Source organism: Miniopterus natalensis, chromosome 1 (genome assembly GCF_054644295.1).
Source record: "Miniopterus natalensis isolate mMinNat1 chromosome 1, mMinNat1.hap1, whole genome shotgun sequence".
Taxonomy (NCBI): domain Eukaryota; kingdom Metazoa; phylum Chordata; class Mammalia; order Chiroptera; family Miniopteridae; genus Miniopterus; species Miniopterus natalensis.
The window spans coordinates 40,354,232-40,378,912 of record NC_142081.1 but is presented as its reverse complement, the minus strand read 5'-3'; the positions used below and the strand labels follow the sequence as shown (position 1 = coordinate 40,378,912).

Below are 24,681 nucleotides of genomic sequence, written 5' to 3'. Positions count from 1 at the left end.
TAGGTCGACACTCAACCGCTGAGCCACGCCCGGCCAGGCCCTTGCTTACTTTTGACCTCTTCTGGCACTCCTATGATGTGAATATTGTTACATATCATGTTGTCCCACAGCTCCCTGAGACTGTCCTCCTGTTTTTAAATTGTTTTTTCTTTCTGGATCTGATTGAGTGATTTTTTTCTACTCTGTCTTCTAATTCACTGATCTGATCCTCAGCTTCCTCTAATCTGCTATTTATTCCTTCCAATGTATTCTTTATTTCCGCTATGTTATTCTTAATTTCCTTCGTAGTTTCCATATCTTTTTTCAGTCTGTTGAGCATCCTTACAATCAGTATTCTGAACTCTATATCTGATAGATTATTTATCTCCATTTCATTTAGCTCTTTATCTGAAGACTTCTCTTGTTCTTTCATTTGGGGCTTGTTTTTTTGTCTCCCCATTTTGGCTGCCTATTTGGGTTTGTTTCTATGTGTTAGGTAGGCCTGCTAGAACTCTCAGTCTTTTCAGGAGGACTCTGGTGCAGACCAATGTCAGATGCTGTTTGTGACTGGCCTTGAGTACCCTGTTTGGAGCTATCAACAACCCACAGCTTGAGGTACCCTCTGTTGGGGCTGGGTGCATTTGAACAGGACCAAGATGCACACCAAAGTCTGCTTTTGCAAGGCCTGGGTCCAGATACAGATCAGGCAAAGACTCAAAGAACTCTGAGGTCTGCCTTTGCCCTCAGGCTGATTAATCTGATTCTCTTAATGAACCTCAGGCTGTAGAAACTCCACAGGGTGAGACAGCTGATGTTATCAGTCTCTTAATGAGCCTCAGACTGTAGAAACTCCATGGGGTAGGGTAGAGCGAGAGGTTTTCCAGCAGGGTGGGGCAATTGCTTCCCCATCAGGCAAATGCTGCTTGGAAGGTAAATGTCTGTCTCTGCAGTATGGGGGAATGACTTGGCACAGGAATCCAGAGGGGTGCCCTCTGAGCTCTATCTCCAGAGCCCACAACCTTAGATTCTCCTCACACAGCTCTAGTCCACTCTGCCTTCCCTCTGCTGGAGCTCAAGGTGAGTGGCTGCATGCAAAACTTTGTACGTTGACCAAAGGTCAGAGGGATGGAGGGGGGCTGGGGGGTGGAGGGGGAGAGAGTAACCAAAGAACTGATGTGCATACACATACAACCCAAGGACACGGACAATGGTGGGGAGAGTGACTGGGGAGGGGGAAGGAACGGGGGGGAAGGGGTCATTGGGGAGAAAAAGGGACATTTGTAATACTTTAAACAAAAATAAAAATTATAAAAAAACAACAACAAATGACAGAAAAAAAAAACTTTGTACGTTGGCCCTTTAAGAAGGTGCCTGCATTTCTGGCTGTCTTTTCCTGGCAGACAGAACCCTGCTGCTTTTCACAGCCAGGTGTTATATGGGCATCTTTCTCAGTTCTGGTGCTCTGGGCTGGGAAGCCCAGGGTTTAGGCTCCAGAGTTCTCAGTGGGAACCCCCCACAGCTCAGATATCCCTTTGCACTTTCAGTGGCTGCCTGTGGGCGCCCAGCCAGCCCTTCCGGGCCTCTGCACTTCCTACCAGTCTCTATGCGGTCTCCACTTTTCCTCCTTGGTTATGAGGGTGTTCTCCAGCTCATCTTCAGTTGCAGTTGACTATTCAGGATGGTTTTTCTATATTTCAGTTGTAGTTTCAGTTTGGTCCTGGGAGAGTGCCAGTGTAGCTTCCACTTAGTCTGCTGCCATCTTTAACCCCCCGGGATATTTTTTCCAATGCTCTTCATAGAGAATGGAAGTGGGGGAGAGAGAGAGAGAGAAATATCAATGTGAGAGAGACACATTGATTGGTTGCCTCCCACTTGCACATGCAGCCTGAGAAGCTGGGACCCTTACAGTCTGTGGGCCAACACTCTAACCACTGAGCCAAACCAGCTAGATCTAGACTTCTAATCTTTTTTAGGCTTTCTTGAAGCCTGACTTAAAAAGAGCACATTGAAGAGTATACAACAGCCTGGCTGGCATGGCTTAGCGGTTGAGCATTGACTTATGATCCAGGAGATCAAGGTTTGATTCCTGGTCAGGGCACATGCCCAGGTTGTGGGCTTGATCCCTGGTGAGGGGCGTGCAGGAGGCAGCCAATCAATGACTCTCTCCCATCATTGATGTTTCTCTCTCTCTCTCCCTCTCTCTTCCTCTCTCTAAAGTCAATAAAGATATATTTAAAAATAAAAATAAAGAGTACACACCATACAATTCCAATTATATACAATTCTAGAAAACGCAAACTATAGTGGGGACAATGGGTAGATGAGAGAAGGATTCTAAAGGGGTCCAGGGAAACTGTTGGGGGATGATAAGTGTGTTCATTATCTTGATTGTGGTAATGGTTTCTCCATATATGTCAAAACTGTTCAAATTTAACAGTTTCAATATATGTCACCCAACTTATGTTATTATGCCTCAAGAAAGCTGTAAAAAAGATTCAAAGTCTAAGAAATGTTTTTAAAATATAGAAGAAAATTCCCTCAATAGTATTTAATTTGATTACATTTATTGAGTTCCCAGTTATTGAGGACATATAGCACTGAATTTGGGACCTGTTACTTTATAGGAATTGAATAAGTAATCACTTTCTGTCTTAACTTTTTTGCATTAAAAAGCAAACAAAAACAACAGAAGTACTATAATTGTAAGGCAGAGGAATTAAAAGGGACATGTGAATTAGCTGATTATTTCATTTTATAGATGTTCTCTCTAGCAGTCTTAACCCTTCAAGGTGAGAATGCTTCTTTTTACCTTTACATTGCAAACTGGTTAAAGGGCTTGAAAGAAAACAAAATAATTTAATGCAAAAAGAAACTATATATATATGTATAATATATATATATATATTAAAATCACCAATAAGGGTGAAAAGCTGTGACAAAGAGTTTTGAGTAAATGCCTTGGAATACTTTTTTATAAGAGGGCATTATAGTACATCACAGCTAGAGTTTTTTCAGAAACTTGCTAAGGATTTTTCCTTCTCTAAAATGGTACAATTCTATTTTTTATTTTATGTATGTATGTATGTATGTATTTATTTATTTTTATTATTTTTTTAATCCTTACCCAAAGATATTTTTTCCATTGCTTTTCAGAGAGAGTGGAATGAAGAGAGAGAGAGAGAGAGAGAGAGAGAGAGAGAGAGAGAAACATTGATGTGATAGAGATACATCAATTGGTTGCCTTCTACACGCAGCTGACCAGCTACATGCCCTTGTCCAGAATCAAACCCGAGACCCTTCAGGCTGTGGGCTGATGCTCTAACCACTGATCCAAACCAGCTAGGGCTGAAATGGTACAATTCTATATTTTCACAAAGAGTACAGGAAAATGCATGGGGAAGATGGATTCTTTGGCTTTAGTAAGTTCTCAGGTAGGTTGCTGTGGAAAGAGCCTGGGGCTGGTGAGACACAAGACCTGGATCCTGTCCAATCTTGGCTACTGATTTATAGTGTAACCCAACATGGTCTGGCAACCAGCATCTTCTATAAAACAGAGATCACACTGGATCATGTTACTTAAATAATGTGCCTCAAGATATTGTTTACGGGATCTGGTCGGAAGGAGAATAAAGAGATATATTCATTTGACAAATATTTATTGTCTATATGCCAGGTGTGGTTCTTGGAGCCAGTGATGAAATGGGGAACAAGGTAGATGAGATCCCTCTCTTCTAACAGGGAACCAGAAAAAAAAAAAAAAGAAAATAAATAAAGAAGATAATAAAAGAAAATGGTAATGTGATAGAGAGTGACTAGAAGAACAATGTAGAAAGGGCGAGGAAGTGACATTCGGGCAAAGTCCTAATGGCAAGAAGTGGGCAGATAAGCAAAGGGTTAAGGAAAGTCTGCTCCAAACTCAGTAAACAGGAAGCCCAAAGGCTCTGAGGTGAGAACTAGCAGGAGTGGTCAGAAGGAGGAAAGAAGGTCACTGTGGTCAGAGTTTGGTGACTAGTGGGGAGAGTAAGATGAGGTGAGGTATGGAGGAGGCAGAGCTGGAAAATTCTGATAAGGGTTTTAAAGATGGATCCACTGGGGGACCTTAAGCAGTCCACTAATGTTTGTTTTTTAAAATCCTCTAACTGCTGTATGGAGAATGGACTATCAGGAGGCCAGCAGGAAAGCAGAGAGCCAGTTAGGATTATATATTTGGGAGATAGAATTTAAAGGCAGGCCCAACCCTGATGGTTGCAGGGTTCAAGGCAAGAGAACATATGGAAGCCCAAATCCAAATGATTATGTATGTAAAAGTTATAAATTAAGCTAAAGACCACTAAATATAATATGTTCTATCCTCCTATCTTGAAAAATACACTTTCATAACAATGTGGAATTCCAGGTTGAAATTTAGATTTCTCAGATTCCTTGGAATGCTGTAATGGAACATGGGGAGAGCTGGCCCCTCGCCTTCCTCCCTCTGTCTCTCTTCTCTTCCCACACTGCAAGGACCTTCATCCACAGGTGGGTGGAAATGCAGCTCACCAGCCAAGTTTTGTCCACACATTCTTCAAATAGGCCCTTGGCCTCCTCTTGGAGCTAAAGGAGTCTATGCCCGAGCGCCGTCTGTCACTCTGCCCTTAGGAGGATGGATCAGGGGAAGAGGCCCCTGCAGGCCCTGGGAGCAAGCTCTAGAGTCTTGGGTGATCAGAGAATGGTCTAGAAGGGAGAGCACAGGCTCCATGCAGGCATGACCCCTTGGCCCCTCGTGAGGAGGGGTGTGGCCAGACAAGGGCCAGAGGGGAGCCTCGGAAACCATGGCCCAGAAATGGGCCTCAAAATTTTGTGGCAGGTTGGATGCGGGTGGTGCTAGATAGAGAAGAATCAAGTGGTTATAGTGGGGAGTGGAATCAAGGGCTCCAGTTTAGATGTTTTGAGTCTGAGATGCCCCTTGATATATCCAAGTAGAAATTCCAAGGAGGCAGTTGCCTATGTGTGTCTGAAGCTTAGGAGGAGAGGTCTAGCCAGAAGTAATAAAATTGGGAGCTCATCGACATGTAGATGGTAGAGGTCAGGTAAGCAGAGAGTGGAGACAAAAAAGGGACTGAGTCTGAGGCACTACCAACTAATAAACATTCCCAACAGATGTGGGAAATGTCAAAAAGCACAAAATAAAAAATAAAATAGTCTCACCTATACTTTCACTTCCTAGAAATAAATACTGTTAACATTTTGAGATGTTTTCTTTGTCTTCTCTCTCTCACTTTCTCTGTCATACATATATATACTGTATTTTAATAATAAAATGGCACTCATGTGTACTACATACTTTTTATAAGTGCTTTGTTCACTTACTATTTTTAGAACACTTTCCCGTGCCATTACCATTACTTTTAAAATGAGAATTTAAAACTGATGTGTTGAATTCCATCATGTAGCTATATCATAAAATCCTCTATTTTTGGATATTAATTTTTAAGATAATATAATTTATTACTTTTTAACATAAAGAACTCCAAAGAAGAAAATAAAAAATTGTCCATAATCTTCTCACCTAGGAAATATCTGTTGATGTTTCTGAAGAAAATAAAGTAGTACATATACATATATGGGCAGAAAAATCTAACTGTACAAAATGAAAAGCGAAAGCCTTTTTTCCCACTCAGCAATTCTTTCTTTCCAAAGGTAATTACTGTTAACAAATTCTTGTAGTTTTTTCCAAAAAAAAAGCAAACACATATCGAGTTCAATAAAAGACAGTAAACAAGTTGAGTATAAAAAAAATTAATTTGTGACAATATCTTACTATGAGTAATGCTGAAACAAACACCCCTATTGCATATAAATCTTTGTGCACATCTCTGATTATTTTCCTAAAATAAATTCCTACCCTTGAACTATATGCGTTATGGACATTATATAATAATTGCTTTTTTTTTTTTTTAATCCTCACCCAAGGATATTTTTTCCATTGCTTTTCAGAGAGAGTGGAAGGGACAGAGAGAGAAAAAAACATTGATGTGAGAGACACACATCAATTAGTTGCCTCCTGCACGCGCCCCCAAACCAAGCCCAGTGACTGAGCCTGCAACTGAGGTAAATGCCCTTGACTGGAATCGAACCCGAGACCCTTCAGTCTGCAGGCCGACGCTCTAACCACTGAGGCAAAATGACTAGGTCACTTTTCTTTTTTTTTAATCAAACAGTTTATAAACTAAATTTAAATGCAATCTAGATCTATCAGTTTCTAAGTTTGGCCCAAATTCATAGAACTCAAAATAACTGTGGACTATGATCTATCCAAATCTACTGAACTTATGCCAAATATGGTTTAATATCACTTGAAATTGATGGTAAATATCAAAATTAGAGAAAAAATGATAAAGAAAAAATAATTATATTATGCCATTACCAAGATCTTTAGTGTCTTTATAATTAAAGATACTTGAAAAGCAAACAAACCTACCTGATGACTAGCAAACAAAATAAAGTTTACCTATTTACTATTTGGAAAGGTACCAAGACTTTTTAAATAATCATTGGCCTGGGAATTGGGATATATGTCCCTGTTCTACCCCTAACTAGCTGTGTAACATCAAAGAACACCACTGAACCTTCTGAGGCTGTTTTCCCATTTATAAAATGGGGTGATTGGACACCATAATCTCTATAGTCCAACTCTAAAATTCTAAAATGAACTCACTTTGTCTTTCTCTATATGCCAAAACCCCACATCAGATGCCATTCCCTGATCTAGTTATAAAGGTCTATCTATTCAGAGAAAGCACACAGGAGCAAGGATAAATAACCATATGGTTCAGTGGTAATTATAAAGACACAACAAAGCCATCATTATCATAACAATATTTTATATTTATGAGGCTATACAATTAAAACAATCTGGCACATTGCAGAGAAAAGATTCCTTGCTTCCCAGAAGTATATAAAACTACAAAACACAAAAATGTATCAATAGTTATAGTTTATAATATCTTAAAGTATACATAAACCCAGAATTATGTATCATTTACAGCTCATTGTTGGAGATGAAACTTTTTAAAGCAAATTCTCAGCTCTCTTTAAGCTGACCTGGCCTCTGAGCAAGAGTGAGAATTATAAAAAAGACTGATAGATTTAAGATAGCTCTGCATGTGTACATCCCATATGCCCTTATCACAGCTCCCAGACCACTACAGTTCAAATGATCATTCTCATTTTAAATTTCCTGCTTGTAATCTTTGCAAAGCACTTGGCAGGAAAAGGATGATGCAGGGGTTTTCCATAGATTAGAAGAAAGCATTAAATTTTTTTTTTAAAGACCAATGATGACAAGCATTCAAATGAATGTTCTGGGAAAGAGATTTGTTTAATCTCAGACCAGTTATGAGAATAAGGATATCCGGGATCCTGGACTGTGATTCAAAAGGAAATCAAGACTTCCTTCCCTACAGCTGCTATCTAGGAAGCTGGTATGTCCAAGTACATATATCTTCTTTCAAGGGTCAAAAACAAAGTACCACATCTCCTCTCTGGAATGCCAAGCCAGGGTGAGGTCCCTCTCCTCCCTCCCCTCCAAAAAAGGCCCCCTATCTGACGTCCTGTCTGGTTGAATGAAGTCACATCCTTAGAGAGTAATTGAAATTGCATGATTCCTCACCTTGTGAAGGCAGCTTTTCCTTTAAATGAAGGGCAAGTGAACATTAAAAGTGGCTCCCAAAATAGCCCAGTGGTTTCACTGCATTCAGAATGTCTGACTTCCAGAAGCAAGGAAGTGGATGTACCTCCTCTGAAGGAGGAGAGGGGTAGTGTTACCTTCACACAGTCACTCAACAGAAACAGCTGCCAGACTCACAGGCACTGAAAAATCTAGGCAAGGGATTCCTTAACTATTAATTTAAACGTTTAAAAAATTAGCCCCACACTGAACAGAATGAATTATCGGCAAAGGGAGTTAATGATAGTAAGGCATTTAATAAAAAGTCAGAGGTCTCTCATGACTAGAGATTTGGAAAATATGGTATTAAAGTGAGAAAAAAATGTAAATGGAATTTCTTCATATGAAATAACTTCTATTTACAATAACTAATTATTTTCAATATCCCAAGTGAATTTTTCATAACAAGAGAGTAAAAGACCTTAATTTGTAAGGGGCAAATGTGGACTTGCCTCTAAAATAAAGCTCATAAACGGATAATATCATAAATTCACTGACCCTATAATATCAACAGTGTGTATGGCTAAGATAAATACAGGTCTCCATAATGTAAACAGAAGTTGTCATTGAGTAGTGTATCAAGAATGATTTTTATGATCTTTTTTATACTTTTCTAGTGTTTCCTCACATAATAAGCTGGTATTAGTTATATATATTTTTTCAAAACCTACAAAATTCTAAACAAAAACAAAATGCTCAGAAGATGCAAATATTTTAATATAAGAAATGCCTATATTATTCTTTCACTTTAAAAAAAGCAGAACAATTAAAAATACATTTTGGTCACTCTGTTCTGTTTTCTGAGGAAAAAACCATAAATTTCTTTTTCTTTTCTATAGAAATTGTTTTATTGAAAGGCTAACACATATCCAGAAAGTTACATAAATCACAAAGGGGACACACCTGTATTTTTTTGTATTGGATTAGTATTTCTTGGTTAATAACATAAATTTCAGGTGTACAACTTTATAATACAACATCTGTATACTCTATTACGTGCTCGCTACCCGAATTCACCTTGTATTTGACCCCTTTTACCCTTTTTGTCTTCCCTCCACTGTTTTGTTTTTTTAATCCTCACTTGAGGATATGCTTTCATTGATTTTTAAAGAGACAGAGAAAGAGAGAGAAACATCAATGTGAGAGAGAAACATGGATCAGTTGTCACCCACATGTACCCCAACTGAGGATCGAACCCACAACCTTTTGGTGTATGGGACAATGCTCCAATTTAAGCCACCTGTCCAGGGCAACACACCTGTATTTTATTGGTATACAAAGTGATAAACTTGTATTACTTTCTTGCATGTAGCTCTTCTACTCAGGATGTTTTGCAGACTCATTCATATTATTGAAGGTGCTAAAAAATTGCCTACTGATTGAAATCTCTGGAGAGAAAAGCCTTTCCTTGCCCAATATTCCATCATATGGATGTATCATAAATGATGTAATTATTTCCCTTTTGTTGAATATTTAGGTGGTTTCAAATTTTAGCTATTAAATAATACCCTTCTTTTACAAAGCTTTCATAATTCCCTTATAAGATATTCATAGAAATGGGATTACTAAGTCAAAGTGTGTGAATATTATTGAAAACCAAACTGTTTTCCAGAAAGCCTCTATCAATTATTTTCCTTCCAGCAGATTATGTTTCTATGAGAAAACTCACCACTGGCACCATTTATTTAGCTCCTATATGTTGGGCAATGTTCTTTTATAATCTGTTACAATGGGCAGTATAATTCTTATTTTATAAGTGAGTTAACTGAGGCTCAGAGAAATAAAGTAATCAGCCCAAAGCAGAACTGGAATTAATCCAGGTCTTTCTCTCTCAAATTCATGCTCTTTTGTTTGTTTGTTTTGTTTGATTTGATTTTGGACCTCATAGAGGATTAAGTTAAATGTAGTTCTCTGTTCATGATACATTTTCATCATCGGTTGACCTTGTATTACTTGGTTCCTCACATTTGTGATCTCACTCTTCTGTGTACTTATGGGATGACCTATATGAAATTGTCAGTATCCAAGAATTTTTTACTTACAAACATGGCAACTTCATATGGCCCAGCCTAATATGAACAGTGTTTATCACATGGTAGTCACTAACTCACACACATATATCTGAGTCTTATTCTTGTCTGTATGGTCAGCACTTATGTTAGGTCCTCAAGAAAAGTAGATAGGACTGATGAATCATTGCCTGCCTGTCTTAAATGGAAATGAAGAAAACTCTCTTATCTTGGACAATTATACTAACTCAAACTACTAGGGCATTTCTTGATCTGAACTTCCCAGGCCACAGTGACGGTTTAGAAACACTATTCAATGGAGACTGAACCTCAGCAGCATTCACAGACTCATAATATTTAGTATTGGAGGAATTTCAAATTTTTTCATAGGGTGAAAATGAAGCCTTGTAAAGTTCAATTAATTGCTAGAAATCCTACAAGTATTCATTTGCACTAGTAATTATAAAACTATATCAGATTCAAATAGCCTGTCTTGTTCCTCAATATACATTGTTCTGAAAAATTAGTTTCAATTAATTTTTTTAAATTGGAGAGAGAGGAATGCACTTATTTATGCATTCCTTGGTTGATCCCTGTATGTGCCCTGATCAGGGATCGAACTTGGAACCTTGGGGTATCAGGATGAAGCTCTAACCAACTGAGCTATTTGGCCAGGGCCTCAATTAATTTTTTTAAATCCTCAATCAAGGATATGTCTTGATTGACTTTAAGAGAGGAAGGGGGGGAAACATCAATGTGAGAGAAACATTGATTGGTTGCCTCCCATATACATCCCGATGGGGTATTGAACCTGCAACCTAGGTATGTGCCTGGACTGGAATCGAACCCATAACCTTTTGGTATACGAGATGATGCTGCAACCAACTGAGCCACCAGGCCAGGATCTCAATTAAATTTTAATGTTTATTATTTTACTCTGATATGAAGAATTTGCATGTTTAATACACATAAATACAGGATTACATCTGCTCATACACATTCACACATTAAATTTTCCTATATATTGAAAACTATGAGTTCACATCAATACCCCAATTCCAATACAACACCGCAGGGTTTTCTTCCTTTCCCTTTCCTTCCTTTCTTCCCACAGTGAGGAACCTGGCTCTATAATCCTGATTATATTTAGGCTCCCACCTAAGCTGCCATGCTTCCCCCTCTTGGATGCTTTGCCCTACCTGCCTGGCTCTAGGGTTACCAGACACAGTGTAGGGTTGCCTCCTTGGTGGGCAAGCCCTCTTCACCCTCCCGGGTTTCTACAGCCTTCTTCCCTGCTGGGTTGCTGAAACCCTGCTCTGGACCACCACGTGCAGATGCTTACTTTGTCCTGCGCAACTAATACCTTTAGGACTGAACGCTTCAGGAACGGCAAAGGGGATGAGGAAAACTGTGCATTTTGAATAGGCATTGCACCTCTTTTATGAAACTCTTTATTCACATCTTAATACTTCAAGTTTCATATAACTGGACTTATTGGATGAAAGGGCTTTTCTCTAAGGCTTTAAAAATACCAATCTTCTCTCAAAAAAGGTTGGCCCAATTTACAATCTCATCAGCACTATCCGTCTCTCTGTACCCTCGTCTGTGAGTAGATCAGTACTATTACCATTACAGGTGCAAGGGGCCTCTGAACAAGTTTTCTATTCCCCCACGCTGCCCTTCCCTTGGACCACAGAAGGGGTCCTTTTCCTTATTTATTTTATTATTTCATTTCCGTCAACATAATTCAGCCCCCAAGGGCTCCAGTCACCACAGAGGGAAAAGCAGACGATACCTGGCCGGGACAAACTCACCTCTCCGCTGCCTGCGGGAGCCGGGATGCTCGGCCTCCTTTCCCGCTGGGTCCACCCGAGTGCCTCCGGCCAGTAGAGGGCTCTGTGGAGTCCTCGTGGGACTCCGCCCTCAGGGCAGCACGCCGCGCCCCGTGACGTATTTCCGCGTCATCTGCCGCCGAGGCTCGCGCGCATAGGCTGCCGGCGAGGCAATGGGGGCGGAGCCGAGTGGGTGTGTGGCAGAGGCGTCGGCCCTGGTGCGGGACGCGCGGCTTTCCCCTTCCCCGCTCCTCCCCCCCCCCCTGCAGTGCCTCCCAGGGACCGCTGCGCGGAGCGACTGGGAGCGCGGCGACGGCGGCGGCTGCACTTTCCCGGGCTGTGGTTGAAGTAGGGTTCTTGTGCGCGCGCTGCGGGGCTGCTCGAGCCCGAGCGACCGGTTGACTGAGGGAGAGAGGGAGGGAATCCTGGGCTGCCGAGCTGCGCCTGCTGGGAAGCCCTTTGGCTCCCTGTGCGCGGAGCCGAGCCCGGGACGAGCAGGGCGGGGGTCCCACGAGACCGCCGCCGCGCCTAGGTGCTGACGGGACCGCGCGGGGCGCGGCGCCCCCCCAAGGCAGTCCCCGGCCCGCGGCCCCGAATTGGCCCCGCGCGCCGGACATAGCAGAGGGAGGAAGCAGAGGGGCCGCTTTCCCCTCGGAGTTGGAAGCGCCTTTCCCAGGTTCAAAATGCCCAAGAAGAAGCCGACGCCCATCCAGCTGAACCCGGCCCCAGACGGCTCCGCGGTTAACGGGACCAGCTCGGCGGAGTAAGTATGGGGTGGGCGCCGAGCTCCGGGCTGGACTGGGGAGGCCCCCGCAGGGGTGCAGGAGCAGAGTCGGGTGTGCGCCTCGCGCTGGGCTCCGCTGGAGTTCGTCACGTACGCCTCGGGCTGGCAGGAGCGAAGAACTCCGGCCGCCGAGCTATCGGTGACTAAGCATTGATTGTGCTCCTGACTCAGAATCAGTCAGTGGACCCAGCACGTCTCGATTTTTCCCCCTTTCCCGACCCTTTCCGTCATCCCTGGCCACAAGAAAATAAAAAAACTGGTTCTTCCACTGCCCCTCGCCAGCTGTTTTCTAAATGCGATCCTCTGAGATTCTGGCCTGCAATAGGGAGAGGGGGACACATGCCTTAGAAAGAATTAAGGTCGCATCTGCTTCTTTGAGACCGGCTCAGAGTATAGAGTTGGGACCAGGCAGCAGCGTTCTCACCTTGGTGCCTGACACCTGTGGGCCAGGAGTGCCGGGTTGCCGGCCCGCTGCCTGGCCAGCGGGGGCGTGTGTACACTGGCATCCCAGTGGCTCTTTCCTTGCTGACTTTGAGGGCTCCTAGTCCTTGCTCTTCTTCCTGGAAACTATCTGGTCTTATAGGGAGCGGTTTTCCTCCTCTTCATCTGACTTAATCCACCTATCCATCCAGTCACTCCTCACCTTGCTTATGAGCCCTAAACTCCTGACCTGAGACATGCACACCATGACCATGGAAACTACACACAAGGCGCTCCATCTTTGCAGCTTCCCGTGTTGCTTAGGAGCCAGCACTTTATTACATTAAATAATGATGAGATTGTTTCATGGGGGATTCTGAGCTCTCAAAACTCTTTTGGGTTTTGAGTTAGAAACAAGAAAGACTGTGAGGGAGAGAGACCCAGCTAGCTGGAGAGAGAACTGGGAAAGATGTGGCTTTTAATCTTTTCCCTGAACACTTTAGTAAACTAGCTGATGAAATGAATAGAGTAGGCCTTCCTCTCTCTGGATTTTAATATTCCAGAGACCTGTTGGCTTGGTGAATGTTCATCCCTGTAATGATCATAAGGCCGTTGGTGGACCTGTAGTGTGAGCTCAGCCAAGTTCTTCACACCTGCTCCCAACCACCCCTCTTTAATACTGTAGTGTCTGTTTTGCATGTTATTGAATTGTACAGGTCAGTGGATTGCTTTGCAAACATTTGTTCAGTTTTAGTTTATAGAATTTTATCTCCTTAAAATAGACTGAAAATCCCCAGAGATGGGGATTCTTTAGTAACCGTCACTGTTTTCAGGTCAAATTTTTGACCTTTTGTTTTGACCATAGTGGATTCTGGCTGAATGTTGTGGCCTGTTGATCTGCTCCTATCTGATTTGGAGGAAGGTACTAAACTAAGTAGAATTACCTGTTGTCATTCTGTTCTTAATTGTGACACCACTGCTGTATTCTTATAAAGGGGAGAAATTTCATTAACAGAAAACAGTTAAGGAAGGAAAAGAAGAAAGTACCCTGGAGCCTGGCAGAAAAATTTGGGTGGGACTGGGAGATTCTAAACAGTGGTTAAGAGGTTGGAGTCTGAAGTTAGGCTAAGTTTGAAGCTTGGCTATGTGGTTTTGTGACTTGAGACAAATCTTTTCAGTCTCTCTAAAGCTTAGGTTTAGTTTTTTCATCTGTGAAAATGAGGCTAATGATAGAACTGGTTTAGGGTAGTTATGAAGATTAAATAAGCTAATACATAGTAAATCTCCCATAGATGTTAGCTGTTGGTGCATTTGTTATTAGGTAAATGTTGAGAAGGCTGAAGGAAACTGGAAGGTAGTTTTCATTCTTTTATTCATTTTGGTGGTGGATATGTGTGTTGCTGGATAAGTGACTCTCCCTTACTTAGTTTTTTGTGCCATATGCACAATTACCTCCATGACACATTGGAGGCATCTTTGTGTAGGCTGCCTGAGACAAACAGGGACTGTCCCACTACATTTCCTGGCACTAACAGGGGCAAAGCTGTGTACACTTCATCTTTCATCTTCGAGAGTGTTTTTCAAGCAAAGCTACTGTTCTCATGAGTTCTCTGATTAGACCAGGTCCAATTCTGAACATTGTCTTACAATGTAAACTAAAGAAGAAAAAAATCCATTGACAGTAAAGAACTCTTGGTACTAAATTGGCAAGGTTGATTCTCCTCTGTGGTTCCCTGGCACCTTGAGATTTACCTCTAATGTAGCACTTACCCCATTTAGATGGAGCTGGGTTATATGGGACCTGAAGTTTGTGCAAGTTCTGGGAGATCCTTGAAGAAAATGAATGCAAAAATACTTTTGCAAGTTTTGCAAAAAAGCATGATCATATTGCAAGAATGTTAAGTATTAGAATGAAATAAATTGGATATAAGATCATATTCCCCTGTTTAAAATGTTTTTCATGGTCCTATTGCAGTTAGAATAAAATTCAGGCGTCTTATATTGGTCTGTGAGATTAGGAGTGATCTGCCTACTGTGTCCCCAACCCCCATCTCTTTAATCACATTTCCTGCTGCTTTTTTTCTTCCGCCACACTAGTTATCTTTCACTTCCTCTATGGGATGATCCATACTCCGACCAAGCCCCTTGCACATGCTGTTCCTTTGGCCTGGACTGAATCATCACGTCCTCTTTGCAAGCTAGGAAGGAAGCAATCTTCACCTCTCTTAAATGTCATTTCCGCAGAGATGTTCACAGACCACTAACTTAAAGTAGATCCCTCTTTCTCATGTCACCTCATTTTTAAATGACACTCATTCATTGACTATAATTCTTTCCTAGGGTATTTTAAATATCTCTCTCTCCTGTACACCATAAATTCTAAGCACAGGGCTGCCATTTTTTGATTCGCTGCTCTGTAAGTAGTACCTAGAATACAGTACTTGGCACATTATAACTGTGCCAATGTTTGTTGAGTGAATCAGTAAAGTTTCTAATATTTGTACAATGTGTTTAGCCTTTTTATACCTTTTCACTTTTTCCTTTTATTTTCCCTTTTACTGTCATCTCCCCATCCCCATTTTCTTTTCTTTCACAGGCACCACTCACCCACTCTAGGGTATTTAATATTTGGTCTTATAATTCCACCCATTTGTTGGGTATATATGTACTTCTGGGAGGTAGATAATATTGTTTTGTGTGTTTCTGTGCTTAGAGTGCTTAATGCTATTGTGCTACTCTTCAGCCTTAAAAAAGAAGGAGGTCTTGCTATTTGTGACAGCATGGATAAACCTGGAGGACATTATGCTAAGTGAAATAAACCAGACACAGAAAGAAAAATACTGCATGTTATCACTTATATATGGAATCTAAAAAAGTGGAATACACAGATGCAGAGATTAGAAAGGTGATTATCAGGGGTGCAGAGGTGGGGGAAATGGAGAGATTGGTCAAAGGGTACAAAGTTGCAGTTATGTGGAATGAATAAGTCTAGAGATCCAACATATAGCATGATGACTATAATTAATACTGTATTGAATACTGTAAATTTGCTAAGAGAGTAGATTTTAGGTGTATTTACCACATTAAGATATGGTAACTATGTGAGGAGATGGATATGTTAATTAGCTTGACTATAGTAATCATTTTACTATATATGCAAATATCAAATCATTGTGTCGAACACCTTAAATATATTCCTTTTTATTAAAAATGCTATTGTACTATAAATCTGCATTAGTCGGGATAAACTAGGTTATGTTGAGGTTAACAACTACAAAATCTTATTAATTTAACACACTTGCAGGTCAGTGGGAAGCTGTGTTGATTGGATTCCATCAGGGACCAGCCTGATGGTGGTACCATCTCTGAAATATGCTTATGTGAGAAGGGAATCTTGTGAACCATGTTTTGGCTCTTAAAGTTTCTGACCACAAGTGACTCATATCACTTCTTCAACGACAGATATTTCATTGGCCAAATCTTCATGTGGGGGTCTTCTTGGAAGAGAACCGGAATATTTGAACAGAAGCAGTGATCACCCCAAATTTTGAGTGTCTTATCTTTTTATTTTAAAAACCAGATTGCATGTTTCTGAGCTCTATTCATGATGCTTTATGTGTATCTGGTTCATTATTTCTCTCAGTTGCAGAGCAGTAGGTCATGTGCATGTACCACATTTTACTTATTCCCCTAGAATTAGACCACTTTGTTGTTTCCAACCCTTTGCTGCCTCAAACAGTGCTGCCATGACTGTCTTTGTACCATAGCTCCTATTGGACCCTTGTGAGAGTCCTCTGTGGAATGTACTCAGAAATGGGATTGCTGGGTCTTAAGGTACCTTGCCGCTCCTTCCAAGATGAGGCACGTACTTATTCTCTCTTTGTTTTTTAAGGAGCACTTTTGATCTCCACAGGGGAAGGCTGAGACCTGAGTAGAAATCTCAGTAGTAACACCGGGTACTTCTTTAAGACCTCACTTTTTCTTTGACCTTAGGCAAGTCCTTCGTACTTTCTGACCTTTAGTTTCCTTGTCTGTGAATCAGAGATAATAATTGTTTACCTTAATGGCTTACAAGGCCCTACCTAATCAGGTTCTTTGTTTTCTTCCAAGGTCCCCTTCAGTCATGTACTCTATCTAGCCACACTGTTCTCTGTGCTGTTTAGCAGTGGGGTTGGCCCATTCCCATCTCAGAGCCTTTGCACTTGCCATTCCCCCTACTTGGAATGCTCTTTTCCCAGATACCCGCATGACTTGCTCCCTTACTTCCTTCAAGACCTCTACTCATGTTTCCACATGGAGGATATCCTGATCACTCTAATGTAACACTTCCTGTAATTTTCTACTCCTTTGTTTTGCTCTATTTTTCTTCGTAGCACTTACCACTAACTAACATTGCATTGTGTACAAGTATTTATCTGCCCCCCCACTAAAACATTAGCTTCATGAGGGTGGGGGCTTGGCTTTGTTTCTTGCTCAGTACGTAGAACAGTGTCTGTCTCCTAGGAGGTACTCAGTAGATATCTGTTGATTAAATACTCATACCTTGAAGGAATATTGTGAAGATTAAATACACTAAACACTTTGAAGGCTAAGGTGCTGAATAAATAGGAGGGTGCGTTGCTTTGCTTTGGTGGCATCCACAGATTTTGGATTTTGATCTTTTTTTTTTAAAATATGTTTTTGTTTTTTTTATTCAGAGAGAGGAAGGGAGAGGGGGGGAGAGAGAGAGATAGAAACATCAATGATGAGAGAGAGTCATTGATCGGCTGCCTCCTGCACGCCCCCTACTGGGGATCGAGCCCGCAACCTGGGCATGTGCCCTGACAGGGAATCAAACCGCGATCTCCTGGATCATAGGTCTATGCTCAACCGCTGAGCCATGCCAGCCCATAACCCTGAAACACTCAGCCTTACTTAATTTTTACATTCAGAGCATAGTTTATAGCATCAGCAGTTCTGCCAGGTTTGTAAGGGACACATTTCTGTTAGCGTTCGAGGCCCTTAAGGAAGGGAATGGAAAGGTTGAGATAGGTTGATGTTCTTTTTTTGAGGGGCTGATGGTCTCTTATGGTCTTTTCAGAGATGTGCACCATGATAACTAAGAGCTTTTGAAGTGGTGGTAACTGATTTTGTAGTTTTGAACTTGGATGTTTCTACTGGCTAGTTGCTGCAATAACTAATGCTGTGTTGTCTTTTGAAAACAGTTTTTGTAAAAAGTAAGGCAAGCTGAGGCCCATGTCCTTAGAAAGAACATCTCTGCTGCTGTTGCAGCAGATACAGAAGTGGGAAAAGATTCATGAAAATGGCTTAGCCCACGGCAGGGAGATGTGTGTGGGGCTCTTGTTTGAACATAAACACACAAAATACTACTTTTACTTTTCACGCATCTTTGAAAGAAAGGGAGAGGATGCTTCAGTAAAGTAGCTGTTGGCCCTTCCTTACCCATCTAGTTTGATTTTCCTCTTTTTCCCACTTCACCTGCTTTGGTCCACTCTGACTCATCCCTTTACTGTCCTCCCCGTGGCCTCCAAATACTGCTTTTTACCTGTCTAGTCTTCTTCACATGATTTTTGTCTGGGATGCCCTCCCCTCCTTTCCTGTGTGATTTTGTTTTTGTTTTGTACTTGCCACCACCTTTCAGCTTCTATGAGGGCAGGGACCATGACTGTTTTGTGTACTGATGTTTCCTCAGCACCTATCAAAGTGCCTGGGATAGATGAATGTGACCCATCTTTCAAGATGTAGCATAAATGTCTTCTGCTATGTACCCTTCTAACTAAACTCCATGCTATTCTAGGGCCTGGGTTCTAGACTTAGTCATACCACTTAATTGTTGACCTTGGGCATGTCATTTAGCTTCACTGAACCTCAGTTTTCCTCATTAGTAAAGTAAGAATGATTATATAATAAAACTGTGAGGGAAGGTGGGAAGGTGAACATCATCTGAAATAATGCTTATGAAAGCACTTTATGAGTGCTGGAGTGGTCTTCTCAGAAACCTGACTCTTAGCCTTTGTTCTTTTTTCTTTTTTAAATTTTCACCCAAGGACAGGCTTGGGAGGGGGGAGAGGGAGAAAAACAGAAACATTGATATGAGAAATACTGATCTGTTGCCTTCCATGTGTGCCCCGACTGGGATTGAATCCACAACCCAGGTATGCACCCTGCCTGGGAGTCAAACCATCAACCTTTCAGTATATAGGATGACGCTCAACTGAGCCACTCTGGCAAGACACCGTTTGTTCTTAATACCAAATTGCAAATGTTGATAAATCATATTGATTTGGACATTTAATATGCTGTCCATCCCTTAAAATCTAACCCAGTCCTGCATCTAATCAAGCCTTGAGACCTAACTTTGTATTTATAGCAAATACCGGGACAGAGGAACAAATTAAATGACACAAAGAAGAAACAGACAAATCCAGGACGTGGAACGTTCTCCAAGACAACTGATCTAGTCTCCTTAAAAAGTCAGTCATAGGGCCCGGCCGGGCGTGGCTCAGTGGTTGAGCTCGACCTAGGATCCAGGCCATTGGGGTTCGATTCCTGGTCAGGGCACATGCCTGGATTGAGGGATTGATCCTCAGTTGGGGGTGTGCAGGAGAAGGCTGATCAGTGACTCTCTCATCATTGATGTTTCTATCTCTCTCCCTCTCCTTTCCTCTCTCTGTAATCAATAAAGATATATTTTTTTTAAAAAAAGTCAGTGATAGGGAAAAAGGGGGTTTGGGGTAGGTGATGGGTAGTGGTATTCTGGAATAAGAGACTAAGGAACATGCTAACTAAATGGAATGCATGAAATTCGATTGGGTACTGAGTAAAAACATGAAATAGCTATAAAATGCATTCTTGGGACAATTAGGGAAATTTGAATAGAGAGTTATTTTTTTTAGGTGTCATAGTGGTAGTATGATTATATAGGAGAGTGCTGTGATTCATAGGTGATGCATGAAACTTATTTTGAAATGGTTAAGCAAAAAATACACATACAGCCCTAGCCGGTTTGGCTCAGTAGTTAGAGTGTTGGCCCTCGGACTGAAGGGTCTCTGGTTCAATTCTGGTCAAGGGCATGTGCCTCGGTTGCAGGCTCAATCCCTGACCCTGGTTGGGGCATGTTCGGGAGGCAACCAATCGATGTGTCTCTCTCACATCAGTGTTCTTCCCTCCCTCCCTCTCTCTCTCTCTCTCTCTCCTTCTCTCTCTCTCTCTCTCTCTCTCTTCCTTCCACTTTCTCTGAAAAGCAGTGGGGGAAAGTATATATGTATTCTCAAGTGAGGATTAAAAAAAAATACACATACACACATAGTGGTAAAGCAAATGGGACAAATGTTCACAATTGTTTAGTTGGAAAGTACCCAAAGAACAAATCCATCCTAATTTTTATGCCTTTTATAATGTTAACTCACATTTCTTTCCTTTTGAACTTCTGGCCTATATTGTGTAATAAATATCACATTAAATGCAATATCACTTTTACTCATAATACTTTCTTGGTTATTAGGGACCATACCATTCTGGACCCCTGGGTCTTATAACACTGTTGATACCAAGTAAATAATTTTTGGTAGAGTGGACAATGCCAAAATAATGTTTAAACAAACAAACAAAAAACTTCTTGCTAGCTTTTGTCTATATGAAGTGGTAGTTATTTCCAGCATATCTACAGGAAGCACAGGTCAAGCAATGGTGAATCTTTCTGACATCTTGAGAAAACAAATCTAGAGAACCCACAGGCTGGAAAGATGAGGTGAGCCTAAGAAAAAAACTTAGGGTTTTGTTTCTGTTGTTCCGTTCCAGAAGCTGCCAATTTTGAAAAATCATCCTGGACTCTTACTGACACTTGATTGTGGTTTTACTTCATGTCCTGTGTCCTGGTTCTGTTGCCTGAAAACCCAGGAGAACTGTTTGGAGGCTCACAAACCTGTTTGCAAAGTTAACACCTCCCACAATGAATAGTATTTTGTTTTAAAGTAGCAGGTGTTCTCTGAATCCTGGTGCAGGGCCGACTGCTAAAAATGCTGATCCTGCCCCTAATTTCTTTGGTGTAAATCCCAGGGGCATCGTGCTTTGATGTCAGCAAGGGAGTAGATTAAGAAGAGGTTACATGGAAGTTGAACAAAAAGTGCATAAGGATAGAGTGACCTCTTTTCCTCTCATCCCGTCTTTGAATGTTTGCCTGCTTAAGCATAAGTTTCAAAAATTTTGAATGTATAAACACCTTTTAAAGAAAGAACCTACCGACTTTAAGTTTTCCAGTTTAACTTTTGGTTTTCTATTATATACATATTTAGATAGTTGTGATTAGTTGATGATTTCCCCCTAACCCCCCCATTTTTACATGGGGACATAATCCTCATGCTTGTGTTTATTTTTGTCTGAAAAATAGAATTTGATAGGTTCTTGTTTCACAAATGACACTTTGTTAATTATTTAAGTGGCTTCCAGATTTTTATTGTTTATTGATATTCCTGTAAATGTTCTGAACCAATTTATTTTGTTCTGCTTTTAGATTACTTCATACACAGAATCAGAGGCAATGAACCATGTTACCTCTGTTGTTACATATTAACAGAATATGTTCCAAAAAAAGATAGAACTAATTTACAATGTATATTTCAACTGTTTCCTCAAGATTGAGGAAGTGTTTTTAAGTTTAGTGATTTTTGATAGTTTAGTAGGCAGTACAAGGGCTTCTTTGAAGGTCAGTCTACTTTACTTTAATAGTTAGCCAGGCTGTATTTTTGAAATGGGATTATTTTTCTGTATTTCACTAATTCAGTTTCCTATGTGTCGACTGCTTACTGAATGTAATTCACTATGCTGGAAGCTGTGGGTAGGTGAGTAAGGCTGTCTTTGCCTCCAAGATCTTAAAATCTCATGTAGGAGGAAGAGGTTGCAGGCGCACAAGAAAGAAAGAAATGGCTGCAGAATAAGAAAAGTGCCCTGAAAGAAGAGGTACAAAGAAAGTACTGTTGGAGCTCATTGAGGGGAGGAAGACACATCCAGTGGAAGAGATTAGTAGAACCTTCATGGAGGAGATGACATTTGAGCTGGGTCTTGAAGGATGGCTAGGATTTCCCTGGGAATGGGGGTGGGGGACGCCGGAAGAGAACGAAGGATGAGCTACTTTACACAAGTGGGAAAGCTTCGGATGCATGAAGGAGCCAACAAGTAGTTTAGTGTGCCTGGTGCATCAGTGCAGGTTGCAGGAGATGAAGCTGGAGAGGTAGGTGGGACTTTTTTTGGTGCTAGCTGGACATTTTGAAGTCATATGCAAACTTTTCTTCCCCTCTATTTTTAAAAATATATCTGAATAGTTTTTATATGCTTTGTATTTTATTTATATTTTTCTTATTTCATGTCTTTTATTAATCCATACACAATTGCTTGTCTTCTGACTTTTGGAAGCAATAGGTCAGTGTGCTTTGTATTTTAAAGTTTTATAAATTACATGGTTTACTACACTGCCCTGTTGTGATTGCCTTTTATGTTGTATTGCTTAAAAAATATATATTTATTTTTTTGTCTGCAAAAACATGTCTTTTTTTATGGAGTAGCTTACTTTTCTTTAGTATTTAGACATCTGTCATCTTTTCATAACTAGCAGGAGTATGTGGCTTCATTTTCTTCCAGTCTTTTCCCTACCTTATATGGTTAACTTTTTGTCCCAGGTAGAATTAATGAATTAATGCGTTTGGCGTGAGGGATGGGTCTAAGTTAATTTTTCTCCACAGTGAGTTCTAATATCTTACTGGAGTTTATTAAATATGATGTATTTATCCATCTGTTACATTTTCAGGTTTACTTTTATTTGGTCTTTAGGGTAATTTGTTGTAGTTCTAAAATTTCCTTTTAAGTCACCCTTACAGTTTTGATAGTCTTTTAAAAAAATTTTTAATTTGGTAAGGTTAAAGAAAACTTTAAAATTTTTCATGGTATACTTTGCATTTATTAATATTTCCTGTGATGGTGTTATAGTTTCTTCTGAATAATTCTCTTGTGTCCTGAGTTAATATTTCAAATACTTAACATTTTGATGCTGTTGTGATTGAACCTTTTAAAATTTGTGTTTCCATCTTAACTATGGGTTGATTTGTATGAATTGTTTATGTCCCGTCCCGCAGCTTTGTTAACTTTACTTACTATATCTAGTCATTTTTTTATTGAATATGTACGCATTTCTAGATTTATTAGTGTCATCTGCCAAACACAGTTTTTTCCTCTCAACACCTTTTTTATTTTATAGCCATCTCATCTTTCATTGCTCTCAATAGCAGTTCTTGTGTCCCAGGGGGACACTATTAAGTATAATGAAGTTTCCCAAGAACCTTCTGGCCCAGGGACTTTTCTACTCTTTCCAAGGAGCCATGAAAATAGGAAGCAGCTGCTTGGCTTTAGAGAAGTAGAGCCTGTTAGGACTGGATGGAATCTTATAGATCCTCTAGCCCAGTGCCTTCATTTGTGAGAGGAGGAAACCATTCCCAGAGAGGGAAAGGAACTTGCTCGGAGTTCACACAGCTGGAGTGGAAAGAGGTGGTTAAGCTTTCATCCCCACTCATTTTCTTATGGTGTAGATATTACATGTTTTCATTTGGGACACTTACTTGGTTTGAAGAATTTTCAAGTTTACCCAACCCTGAATTTTGGTAACTTTATCCAATATCCTAAAAAATTTTTTTAAAACCTGTTTTCTTTTAATCCTCACCTGAGAATATTTTGTTCATTGATTTTTAGAGAGAGTGGAAGGGAGTAAAGAGGGGGAGGAGAGACACATTGATTGGTTGCCTCCTGCACTCTCCCTGACCAGGGTCGGGAATCGAACCCACAACCCTTTTGTCAGAGGGCCGGTGCGCTAACCACTGAGCAAAACTGGCCAGGGCTAAAAATCTCTTTTCAAGTAATAATCTGAAGCTCTGGAGAAGATACCACTCTGTATTACCACTCTCCTAGGTGTTTGAGGGAAAAGGGAAATAAGGAAATGGGTGAAGGAAAGGGTATTTTAGTCCAGGATCCTTAGTAGGAGGGCCTATTTTTAAGCTTCATAATGTCAGTTTTAAAAACAGTGGTTTTCAAAATAACCACAGACAAAAGTCCCCTTGGAATGAATGCTTTTCTAGAGTTGACCTATTTTGAGTTTAACTATTACCAGGAAAGGTTCAGAATCTTGAATGCTCTTCAGTACGTTTACTTTTTTAGACAAAGTGGAACAATTGAGTTGAGTGAATGATGCACTTGGGTTCTAGATTCAAGTTAAAACTTAAAATTTGGGGAGCTGTAGGAAGACATGACTAATTACCCAATCATATTGCTTTATTCACAGATTTGTCTGGATTCAGATTATGTTTCCTTCTTTATTGAGTTATATCCATGTTAGTTTTAAAAAATTAGATGAGACCTTCATTATATTTGAGAGTCCAGAGTCAAAATTATTCATCGTATTTGATTTCATACCATCCTTCAATAAATGATCTTTCAAGAATGTTCTTGTTGAGGGGGGCCTCAGAGTTTACCATGAATTCCATACTAATTGTAAACCTTTGTCTAATGGCTTACTCAAATCCAGATTGAAATCCTACCAAAATACCAGCCTATATTTCAGCACACCTCTCCCTTGGCCCTCTTCTCTGTCCCCTCTCCTCTCCAGTAGGGAAACCAGAGCAGCTTAACATTCCAACAATTGTTAATAATAGAAAATTTATTCTGTTTACCTCAGTCATTTGTATTCCCTTGTATAAACTTGGTCATTTAAACCATGGAAAGGTTCCATTTACCAAAGGATGGACCAGTGGAATGTTTGGGTCAGGCTCGTAACACATTATATTAATTTAGATAGAGATTTTAACACTTTTATTATTTTACTGGAACACTCCTTCTAAAACAGTCTCCTTTGCCTCGTTTTATTCTGGTAACTAAACTAATGCTGGGTTAGACATAAATGTAGTTTGC

At 40.6% G+C, this 24,681-nt stretch overlaps 1 protein-coding gene across 2 annotated transcripts in view; it reads left to right on the top strand.

The window, feature by feature from the left end:
- Window positions 1-11,822: 11,822 nt before the first annotated feature.
- Window positions 11,823-24,681, top strand: part of MAP2K1 (mitogen-activated protein kinase kinase 1) — a 71,822-nt gene continuing 58,963 nt past the window's right edge. The window contains exon 1 of one of the 2 annotated variants that reach the window (XM_087820769.1): window positions 11,823-12,291. In XM_087820769.1, the coding sequence (XP_087676895.1) occupies window positions 12,212-12,291 (80 nt within the window). In that variant the 5' untranslated portion in view covers window positions 11,823-12,211. The remainder of the gene's footprint in view (window positions 12,292-24,681) is intronic. The other variant, XM_087820776.1, reaches the window with a different exon arrangement.